At 36.3% G+C, this 12,542-nt stretch overlaps 1 protein-coding gene across 50 annotated transcripts in view; it reads right to left on the reverse strand.

Annotated features, from left to right (window-relative positions):
* RBFOX1 (RNA binding fox-1 homolog 1) overlaps positions 1-12,542 on the reverse strand; it is a 1,116,721-nt gene that overhangs the window by 5,928 nt on the left and 1,098,251 nt on the right. For 16 of the 50 annotated variants that reach the window (XM_088174481.1, XM_088174482.1, XM_088174475.1 and 13 more), the window contains one exon: positions 9,635-9,687. The exons of the other annotated variants lie outside the window; for them this stretch is intronic. In XM_088174481.1, coding sequence (XP_088030607.1) covers positions 9,635-9,687 — 53 coding nt within the window. The remainder of the gene's footprint in view (positions 1-9,634; positions 9,688-12,542) is intronic. 50 annotated transcript variants of the gene reach the window in all.

A 12,542-nucleotide genomic window follows, 5' to 3' on the forward strand; every position in this document is an offset into this window, starting at 1 on the left:
ATCCAAAGCATTGATGAGTAAGGGATTAAATTTATATATCAATTCTACCTAAATACTTGGCATCTAAGAACATCTATCTTTAGAAATTACCCAACAAAGGAAATGGGCAATTCCCACTGGAAAAGCACAGGAAGGAAAACAGATCACATCAGTCTGTGCTGGGTGAAGAACCTGGTGATTCTCTGAGTTGGAAAAGGAGCTGGAGAGCTCTCTGAGCAGGTTTGACACTGATCCCACACTCTGGAGCCTCTCTGGAAGGAAGAACTTCCATAAACCTCAGCCTTGGCAACCCTCCACATCAGGATGCAAACATGATTTGGGGATTTGAAATACTCAGCTTTGATAGAACCATTAGAGAATCCCTTGTGTCTTGTTCACCTGCACTGAAGGGAGGAAGACATTACTGCTCTGTGCCAATTTTTAAAGTCGGATAATTTTGAATATCATTATAATTTTAATTCTTTCCAGACAAATTTTATTCCAACAGAAAGAAAACAACTAGGAAGGGAAAATGATTAATTTAAAGGTATGTTTCCCTCATGTCCTTAGTAACATGCAAGAGGAATAATTTTAAAGCAAGGGGAATTGGTAAATTTTCTTTGTTCTTCTTTTTTCCTGATTATCTGATAGCACTGCAATGCTGAGCAAGGACTGTAAATCCGTATCTGTAAAAAATACATTAATTTTGGTCCAGTGGTAGGGCTGCACTTTGCCTCCATCCTACATCCCTTTCCTGCAGCATCCTTGGCTGTGTCCCACTGCCTCACAAAACAAAGTGCAACAGGTCACCTGGGATGGCAGCAAGTGGCCCAAATTCAAGAGCCTCTTATAAAGAAGGACCAAGCCTGAATACCCTGGGCTCAGGCTGTATTAAATTATTATTATTATATTTAAGCCAACTACTGAAGTAACTGGCAAGTTTACAACACTGGTGTAATATACCACGTTGCTAATAATATTATTATATCAATATTCAACAGAAATCTTGACACTGAGGGGAAAATATGGATAAACACACACATTAAGCAATTCCAAAGCATGAAAATATGACTGTTTCAACCCGGTATTGACTTCTGAGTACATTTTTATTACTCTTTTTCCAAGCACTTATTGTCAGTGTTTCACATTGCTTTTTTTTTATCCTTCTGTGTAAACCATGTCTTTTTCTTAAAACAAGAGTTGTGAAGAAATCCTAACGTGAGAACTGTGACCAAAGTTAATCTGTGCTCCTTAAAAAGAATAGTTTATATTATGATAATGCTAAAGCTTTTACAGTGATATTAACATAGAAATGTTATTGCAGAATTAGTGATGCTTATACTCTTGTTAAAACAACAAACACTTGTTTTTTCTTTTACAGGATATTGAAATTCCACTTAAACAAATGTGTGCAATGTAAAAATAAAATAAAACATAGAGGAATTCTTTCAAATCTTCTGTAAAAGAAAATATATAAAATTAAACTGCAAAATTTTCATTTTTGCACCCTCCTGAATACACTCGACATATGTAAGCACAAACATGGATGAAAATATTTCCAAATGGGAAAGAACACATGCTCAGATATTATCTGGGAAAAAAAAATGCATTGAAATTCCTCTGTGATGAATAGACTTTTTTTTTTCTCTCCTCAGGGTGACCTCTACCTTCAGAATATGATGGTTTTATTATGATTAATAAATTTCATTTCCACAGAGGAAAGGAACAGTGTCAGCTTAAACTTAAAGCAAGTGGGTTTCTTTTTAAATGCTAATTTTGAAACACGCCCTTGCATGACACCAAATTTAGAAGCTCAGAAGGTTAGCAGAATAGATTCTGATTTCCAGGCTGGAAATAGGAAGAAGGATTTAAACTATATTGTCACACTGCAAATCAGTAAGCTGCTTCAGTGCCACACACACTGCTTCATTTACTCACTGTTATGCCAGTGTGCTTACTTCTCATTACAATTAGTGGCATTTAAGTGCTTTGTGATAATTTACACTGCAAATTATCATTCTAGGTAAACAACTTACTAAAATTTAGGACGTGCCAATGGTTAAGGTTGTGAATAAATTAATAGTCGATGCAATTCTCTGTGTATTTTACAGGGTGATAAAACAATGTATCCAAAGCAATAAGCACAAATTCTTGTCTCAGAACACAGCTGATGAACAATTTTAATGCATCACTAACTAGAACAAGGTATGCTCCTCTGTTTTCCACTTATATCTGGGACAAGCATTCAGAACATCATGGGAAAAAATGTGTTTGCCAGCATATTGTTATCATACTGACACTGGTTCTTAAATAGCTGGACGAACAACTTCCTGGGAAACAACTGAGAAAACACCCCAGTGTAGCTGTGCTAACTTCTGTAAATATAGCCATCAACTATCCACCAATGCATGGTATGTTCTTTGCTTATGCCATGCCTCAACCTCTTCAGGCATTTTCAGCAGAGGGTTTAAGAATGCTAAAACACTACAAAAAAGGACAATTTGTTGTGTATTGATCAAATATTTTTTAAAAATTAATTTTTAAAATGAAATTGTTGGATTTATTTTATCAGGGCCTTTGAAAGGGAGTATCTCTTTAAGTTATCAGTAGTAGGTGTTGTTGAAGTATAAAAATTGGGGAATACTATGCCTCTCTAATCATAATTGCCATTTCAGGATTTTAAATTCTTTAGTAGTATGGCTGTATTTCCATACACAACTGGGACAGACAGTGGAGCTCCAATACTGGAGACAGTTAGAAGCTCCTAACTAACACACACACTATAGGGCTTAATAACACAATTAATAAGGAAAAATTCACCACATAAAATATGAACCAAGTTAACACATTTTCCTCAAGTGATTTCAGAAGTATAGAAGGAGAATTTTAAAGACTTTGATACACATATTTTACTTATCATTATCAGCTGCTCCCCATTTTTTCAAGTCTACATATCGCTAGAGGAACTACAGAAAATTATGAATCTGCTTAAAAAGTATAAAGAGCAAAGTTAAGACTTGGTCACTACTTCAGATCAATCTACCTCTGACCTCAGCCATGTTACAAGGAAAGCCTGTGTACCACTGAAAAGCTCATCTTTCTAACTTATCCCAAATATTATCCACTCATTACCCACTTGGATTGCAATTGAACAACTAAGTCATTAAAATGCTTCTGGAAGGAATACAAGGAAATCGAGGTTACCTGGCCTTAATACCACATAAATACAGAAATAATTCCAATAACTAACTTGGTGCTCTTCCTCGTGGTCACAGAACTATGGTGATCCCAGCAGGAGCAGCACAGCTCCTCCCTATGCACACCAGTCACACACCACACTGCTGAGCAGTATTTTAGGCTCAGTGGGTCAATCCTGTGCAGCAGGGTTAAAATTCATCCCATGTGGTAGGATGGTGTCTGTTTGTGGTGTTCAAAAGACTTGCAAACAACTAATTAACTTCATTTTAGATATTAGTACAAGTGACTTTGGGCATTTCAGTCACCTGAATCACCAACAGGTCTCTCTCTACCTCAGAAGGCAATGGACAAAGATGTCTCTGAAGTTTTTACTTAAGATCAAGGAAATTGAAATCTGCTGATAAAAACAGTTTCCAGGCATTTTCCTTGATTGGAAAGGTTAAGAATGCTAAATTTCTCCTTGCCAAGTTTTGAATGCACGCTATCAAACACAGGTCACTGTACAAGGGAGGACCATCACATACTTTATTCATAGCATCTTCCTCTTCCATGACCTATAATGTGCTACACATTTGTGATTTGGAGCAGAGAAAGAGTTGGGAAGTGACAGGCAGCACAATAAAGAGTGAAACTTCAAGGTGTACTGCAGGGCTGAACTCCTGTATGCCTGCAGAGCCATAAGGGATTTCCTATCACTACAGTACTAACACATTCCTAGGTTTTCTCAGAGACAAGAAACTTGACCGGGGTCTACCATGGGTAGAGGGCTGTAATGAAAAGTTGCCATGAAAGGATCTTCATAAATATGTCAGTGATGAAATATTAAAAGCACTGTTTACTTTTTCCTGCAGGTTGGGGAAAGTAGAAAAGTCTATGCAGACTTTTCTGTAGAGATGAATTTCCAATTCTTGGCTGTTTACTTATGTATGTCACATCTCAGTTTGGCCAGTTAATTTCCTTGCTAATTGACAGGCATGCTTTGCAGAAATTTCACTGATGCTCAGATGTGGTTTTAATTTTGCTTCTGTTTGCTAGCCTGTGTTTTCTTTTAAAATTTGTGAGATGTTTGCAGCCAGTGGAAGCTGAGTTGCCACCTTCTAAAACATTTAAATAAACATGATTGATAGTGGTTAATTTGCAGAAACACAGAAGGGTAACAAACAGCAGTACAGGTGACTTTCCCCTGAGCTGATGCTGGGTAACTGCAAACTGGAACAATTCTAGGCACAGATCTCCGCTTAAAAGCTCTCATTCAGTTTCAGTCTTGCTGTCTGGATTCACACCAGGGTGGGAATTGAACCTGATGCCTAGTCAAAAGTCTAAGAGAATTCTATGCATCACCACCTTTCTGTGTAGCTTCTATCCAAGAAACTTAGATTTTATATAAACTTCCTTATAAAAAAGTCACTGGGGAATCTGAGGCTTGCCATCAGGTGACACCTAAACCCAGCTCTATTCCAATGAGCAGAAAGCATTCCTTAGGTCTGTAAAGCATTTTCTTATTACTATTGCTGTTATATTTAGGGACAATAAAGCTTGAAGAAATTCTTACCTAGTTCAATAATAAACATACTGGGTACGTTATTTATTAAATTTTAAAGCAGTCTTTTATGATCATGTATAAAGTTCTGAAACCATAGTGTTGTTTTATGTTTATTTGCAATATGATAATCCCAAGATATTAAAACTGAATCCTTGCTCATTTAATGGACTTGTATATAGGCATCCATACATGCACACACACAAACCATCTTTCATGTGCTCTATTTTTAGCCTACCAGAGAAAAACCAATCTAATTGCTTCATTAAAAAAAACAGCACAGGAGATGCACACATGCCTATGGGCACTTGTTGAGGACAAACACAGATTATTCACTATTTCTGTTATCAAAGGAGCTTCACATTGCAAATCCTCCATTTACAAATCACAGGACCTCAGCTTTCCTTAATCTTGTCATGTTGTCACATTTGAGCAGCCATGCGAACTGACCTAGAACCGCGAGCACGGGGCAGGCAAGCTGTCACACAGATAATGACAGCCACGCCAGCCAGGGCCCCCACTGCCTGGCAAAAAGGAATTAATCAAACCTCATGAAAGGAGAACAGAGGATAATCAAAGTGTTTACTGATTTTTATCAACTGGTCCAATAGCTGAACGTCTTCAGCATGCAACTACCCGGAGCAGTAAAAGCTACAACAAATGGAATTCCATATAAGCAACTATTTATAGCTGCAGTAAATGCAAGTTTAAACTGCCAACATAAAGGACACTTGAATTTATAGAAGAAGTTTAATTTTGTGCATTAGTGCAGAATTTCCTAGCCTTTCCAGAGCAAAAATTTCAGTATCTGCTATTTTTCACAGGGAACAGCAGTTCAGCCTTAAATAAATGCCAGCACAAAAACCATACAGATGCTCCTTCATCTTCAATTTTTATTTGATTAGCAGAAGAGCATAGCATAATAATAAAAGTGTCTCATAGAAAATGGTTATTTTCCCAAACTGCTTCATGAAATGAACCTCTCTCAACTGAGCATATGTCTTCACACAGTAATTCTAATACTGAAGGAAACACTTCTGAAGCTGTGTTCTTCCAAAGGGTTTGGATGGGACTCTTTCAAGTTCCTTTGTAAGAGTATGAGCTGATCAATATCTTCTACCAGAAACATGAACAGGTCAATGAGATGGATGCAAGTTTGTATGGCGAAATTTTGACCAGCTGCAATTATTTATGTACCTACCCTGGCAGAGGTGGGGTTTGCCACAACGGGCACTGCAGCCATTCTAAGCACTTCATCAAATATTAATTTATTTTAAATAAGTATCTCCATATTTGCTATTGCTCAATGAATTAAATTTGTGGCAGTGTTAGTGCTGACAGGCTAATGACAGTATACAGGAAAATTGCAGTGACTGGAGCAATTGCATTTGTTAAAAATGGCCAATATTCTCTTCAAATATTTCAATAGCACAAACCCCACGGTTTGCTTATTGAAGCTGCTTGCTTTATTCAACATCTTTCCTGGAGTTATGAAGTCAAACCTTTCAAAATGTTTAATCTATTTTGGAGACTGTATCTTTCTCCAAATGGAGGTCAATAACTTAATTTAAGACTGTCAACTTCTAAAGCTTTATAAAGCATTTCTTTTCCTTGCATGCACACACACACACACACATACAGAGTCCTTCCTCCTGGGACTGATTCTGCTCAAAAATGTAAATAAATACAGTCACAATTGGACAGATGTTATATCTACTTCCACCATACTTCATTCCAAATTCAGCTTCATATATACCCTTGCCTTTCTCTGTTATTTGAAAATCATAAACTGTAAATACACTTGGGAGAAAAATAATACCAAGCGTGCATCAGCACTGGGTTTTTTTTGCTTCTATATAAAGGCTGGATAACAGTTAAAAACTGAAAGAAGAGAGAAAGATAATATAAATATAAAATAATAACCCTGTCGCATTTTTACACAAAAAAATATAAAATGTCATTTGCAGGTACATATGAGAATGCACTTGCAAAAGACACTAAAAATGCTTTTTCTTTACAAACTATGAATTTTGAGGTTACAAAACCTAAAAGAGGAAAAAAAAAAAAAGACTAAGTAACGATTTGAAAAAAATCACTACGAATGCTAAAGCTGCAAAATGAACAATGTTCTGCAACCAACATGTAAATAAACCATAGGTTTATTCTGGGTCTCATTCTGGTTTATCCAGAGACTGACAGGACAGATGTCCATTGGCCCCATCAGACAAGAACCTCAGGATTAATTCTCCCCTAGTGCAACTATGGTCAGGAATTTTCTAGAGGAAGGTCCTCAGAGATCCTTGTTAAAATTCCATCATCAAACCCACAGGAGATTTCTGATAGTTTCCCTGTCTCTCTTCTAGTTCAGATCTGTTTGCAAACCCTTTAATCATGTCTGCCAGAGAAGATCTATCCCAGAAGTGCAGAACTTCTCTTCTGAACTGTAATTATTTTTAGCCTCAGAATGCACTGGATGCAATCAAGAATGAAATGCTTTTAAATTTCCCATGGAAGGATCCCTCTGTCAGATGTCTGAGGAGGTTTCCCTTCTGTAATGTGCATTCAAGAACAGACAGAGACACACAAATAGAAATGTGTTTATGGACACAAATTGCTCATTTAACACATTTATCCACTAAAGACTGCTTTACTCCCAAATAAGAAACGATACCATGTGGCTGAGGGCTAAGTATCCTCTGGCAGGAATGATGAAGGATTGAGAAGAAAAGAGTGAATATTACCAGTAGAACTGCCCAAGACCTCTCATTTCCAATTGATGATCAAGTTCCAATCAAAGCTTTACTTGTTATATATTGCTATTTGTAACCCACAAATCCTTTACAAGCATCCTTTAACAGGGAGGCAATACAAACATACATATACTCACATTTCAAATATTGAGCATGCTTATAAGTATCTTCACTTGATATCAACTTTACAAACACAGTAGAATTACTGTCATTGAGTTTAGGAGCACTAAAAAAGCACTATAAAATCATACTGCAGGTGTTTTGCATGCATCTGAAAAACCACAGGAAGGTTAATTTTAGTTCTCAAAGTATCTCTATGTTCGCTCCATGTATTAAAACACACAACATCAGATAATAAAATAGTTGGAAGTCAACTTACAAATCCAAAAAGACCAAAATCAACTTTAGCAATTTGACTCACAGGAATACGGGCTGGAGAATTACTTTTTTATGAAGCCAAAAGTCATTTAAATTCGATTACTGAAACTTAAGTATATAAGAAACAGCAGGTACAGGTTTCCATCAGCTTTCTCCTTCATATTTAGTGCAAGAAAAGGCACCTACAGTCACCTGTGATGGATGTGTTTATCACATGCTCAAAACCATGCCTAGCAGAAATACCTTATTGTTGAATCAATTCAACAAAAGTAATCAACTGGTAAACTGAAAAGTTTTAATACACAAAGATCCATTTCCTTTTATGTAAAGTTCACAATGCACTGATAAATGAAATTTATCTTTTATATAAATAATGTATTTGTGATTGGAATTCTGAAGAAGTGATATATGGTACATCTGTAATAAGGTCTTGGGCACTTAAATTGTGCCTGAATTGAGAGAGAAAATTTTAGAGAGAGAATTATTGCTTAGAAGGGTTTACTTTGCAAAACTGGACCCACAGACCTCACATCTAACTCAAGAATTTCAAGTTTAAAAATTGCTAAAATAAATATATTTACTCTTACTTAGCAAAGCTTAGGTTGACAAATTAGCAGCCTCCCTACTACAGCTCACTTCAATGAAGAGCTGAGCAAGAAGCTCAAGCGAAATACCAAAGCCAAAATCCAAGTTGAGTGATATGAAGAATATTACAAATGTTGGCTTCTCAAAATGTATTTACTTCATAATTTATAGGACTTGGAAAAATCTATGTTAAATCGGGTTTTACTACGGAAGAACTTTTCAGATTACCACCAAAAATGCTACACCTAGCATAGAAATTACGACAATTTTAGCATATTTTGGGTTTAGCTATGATCATTTTTCCGTAAATAAATGTTCTCTCTATTTGTTTCTATGTAGATCATTACAGCATAAACAAATCTTGTCACCTTTCATTATTTCTGCTAATAAAAAACTCTATCAGAAAACACTTCTTAATACCAGCATTTCATTTCACACTATATACCCTTTCATCCTTCAATATGACAAGTTTCCATGAACTTGATTTTTTTGTACAACACTATTGGCAGAATAAGTCCCAGCACCATTACTATTTATTTTTGCCTTTTGATTTCTTATGTAGTAACACAACACCATCCTTACCTGAATTAAGACTAAGCTCGTTCAAACTCTATTGCTTAAAAGAGAGAAAACCTCTTGACATATTCAATATATTTATAAAATATAAATAAACCTTTTAAAAACATTGTTCATTCTTCTGTACCCATGGCTTACAACATGATAGCATATGGAGACTTTTTACTTACTAGAGAGCGATCCTCTGATGGCACAGACCCTCTCTCCCACTATCTCATCCATAGGATAGACTTTGTGAGTGCTTTAGGGTCTGAAATACCCTCGTGGGCATCATTTGCCCCCAACGAGTTGAAAACAAAATTGTTACATCTAGAGCACTTACAATGTCCTACTCACATCTAAGCCTTGGACTTTTCAAAGTCCCAGTCCTGGAGCTTGCATCAGAAGGTTTAACACATCCTTACCTAGGCCATACCATACTTAAACTGGAAACAAAACACCAAAGTCAGCAAAATAACCTAATGGCTTTTCTATGGCAGAACCTGCAGCTGAGGCTGTAAATTCATTTAACTATCCCAAAGATTTATACTATGGACTTTCCTGTGCTTTGTCTTACGATTAAATGCAGCATGTGAAAAAGGATATTGAGACCTGGATGGATGCATCAAGAAGTATCAATGATTGTTACCTGCAGAGGTGTTACAAGAAATTTCATCTGCTGCAACGAAGACGAATTGATTTCTGCAAGAGAAGATAAAATTCACAATACTGCTTGCTGACTGGGAAATGTGCTAGCTGCCAATTGACTTGATGTTTACAGATGGGGTAGGGGAAGGGTGCTTAATTTTAATGAATGTAGCAAGAAAAAGTGTTGAGTACTATAGAGTTTATAAGGATCATGAGGTAGACATGCTGGGATCTTTTAAATGAAATAATGGTGACATTTGGATATGGACTATGTACAAACTCTTGCATTGGAAGCTTCATGTTTAGTGTTACAGATATGTCAATATATTTACGAAGTCTAATAAAAATAAAACAATATATTGATATAGCTATTAAAGGGCACTACCGCAAAATATGTAAAAAGCGCTTTTGAAAAAAAAATTAAATTGCAATTTACTTTGTGCATCTGAAAGGAGGATATCCAAATTAAAATATTTTGCTTTTTCTATGTCTAATATGACTGCAATCAGAAAATTAATTTTCTGCTATTTATTTAAAAAAATGACATAGTATATTCTTATATACTGTCATCCAAATACATAGAAAAGTCTTTTGCAGAATCTTAGGAAAATAAGCTATAGATATGAGTAATTTAATATAAACCTTCTCTTGCAAAATTCTTTTTTTTTAACCAGGTAACATAAAAAGAGAAACTCTAAATGCACTAGTATTTCAAAATGCAGAAAACTTCGTTATGGCACAAATCCTGATTTGTCCTTTCTGAAATCTAGGCAACCAGGATTTGGGTTAGTGGAAACCATGTTTAAGGATTAACATCAAATTATTACTTTCTATGCATATGCACAGCTTCCTGGGGCTATTTTTGTGTTGTGCAGGGTTAATGAAGCCGGCTGCAGAGTTAACTCTTGGGTGTGGTTTCCTCCCCGCTGCACACAGCCCCTGCACCGCCAGGCACAGCAAAAACCGACACTGAGCTTTGCACAGCCTTAATGCAAGTCTAACAACCAGGAGCCAAAGGATGCAGGCTAAGGACTGCCTGGAAAAACAGCTCTGCAAGCATTAAATACTGAGCATCCTACTGAAAACCATGCAGGAGCAAACGTCCCTCAGGGGCAACAAAACCTCCACCAGTTAAGCCCTAAGGGAACAAAATCTATTTCTATTACTTCACCTCCAATGTATCAAGAGATTTGAAATTCTCATTTAGAAATCTGTGAACCTTGTTACTTAGAGGTTCACATTCTAGGGAGGGAAATAAAATAAAATACAATAAAAAAATTCCAAAACAAAACAAGGAATCTGCAGTCTGTCTTTTCTGTAGGGACAGGATTGCCTAAGTCCAAAAGCAGATCATTGCTGTTGCCCTAGCAGAAATACTGACCCTGTTAGTGTGAACTTAACTGTTCATTAAGTTCAATTGGTAGTTTTGCTCTTTATTTTGTCATCTGCAACAGTTTCAGGAGCTAACGAGATTTACCTAAGTAGAAATGCTAAAGATATGAATTTTAAAAAACCAAAGGGGGATAAATTTTACATTATAAATACAGAGCTACTCTGTATTTCATAGGTAGCATAAGGTGTCATTGTATTTACTGCTACCACCTCTGAGATAATTATAGACAGGAAAAGTTAGATACTTGCCTAAAAGTGACTGAGCCAGCAGCAATGCAGACTTAGCAGCTACTGCTTTACAGAAAAACCCTTCTGACTCATTTCTGTGAAGCTGTTAAAATGCCCTCTCATCGAAATGAAAACATCACTTTTCCTTAAAAACTGCCTCTAAAGTAGTTACTAAGAACCATCTCTGCTCAGAACAGTGGAGCATTTAGCCACAGATTCTCTATCTATCTTCAGATGTTAAAATACAGAATTATTTGCAAGGGCAATATGTTAGATTATTACCTCCAGAAAGGCCCCAGAACACTAACTGCAATTTGTCCTTTGGAATGAAAAATATTACTGAAACTGCTCTGAAATCTTACTCTTTTTTTTTTTTTTTTTTTTTTTTTTTAATACCAAATCTTTACTAATTACTGGGGAAAAAATAATTTAAACAACCCCAAAACCCAAAGAGATACCTATTAAAAAAACAAAAAACAACTACTGTAAACTACTGTAAACTGCTTAATAGGAAGATACTATTTTGCTTTTGTAAAATTAATTTCACAACTCCATACATAACTTTTAAAAGTAGTAATTTGCATATTGGCCATCATAGCAACTATGAGATGAAAAGACTAGAGGCTGGCATCCAATAAGCCAGTTCAGTTTTTTATAACTAATTAGGTGTTATTTGTTGCAATTACTAGAAATTCTTAAGCACTTTGATGGCTTTACTGTTCCTATAGTGGCAGGATTTATTTAGCTAAATCCCATAAAGTTGTTTACAGAGACACAGAGGGGAAACTGCTCATCAGAATCATCACAGGTATCACAGCTGATGGCTAAAGCAAGGCTTAGTCCTTTGTGGGGACACTCCCAGAGCGTGCAGAAGGAGCCCTTTGGGGTGAAGCTGGCTCTGTGGGGCACCAGATCCCTTCTGTCCTACAGCAGGTGGCGAGCAGAGGTGGCAAAGGACACCTTGCCCAGTCCTCTGCAAACGTGGAGTGCTCCCTTTAAAGGCCAATTCCCTGCACTAACTCTATCGAGCATAACAAGGCTTGAAAATCTCCCAAGGAAGGTATGATGAAAATTCATGGTGCGTTTTAAGTTGGTTTAGTGTTCCTCATCACTGCTACACTTTTGAAGATTCAAAACGGTACAGGAGTTGTCAGTGGACCCAACTTTATTATACAATAAGCCCTGCTCAATTAAGATACAGAATCACTTCCATAATTTAATTTGTGTATTAATAGTGAAAGTATAGAATCAAATTTTTACTGTTCACTGGTTAATACTTCAGATGTAAA

Source organism: Sturnus vulgaris, chromosome 16 (assembly GCF_052056855.1).
Source record: "Sturnus vulgaris isolate bStuVul1 chromosome 16, bStuVul1.hap1, whole genome shotgun sequence".
In the NCBI taxonomy this organism is placed as follows: domain Eukaryota; kingdom Metazoa; phylum Chordata; class Aves; order Passeriformes; family Sturnidae; genus Sturnus; species Sturnus vulgaris.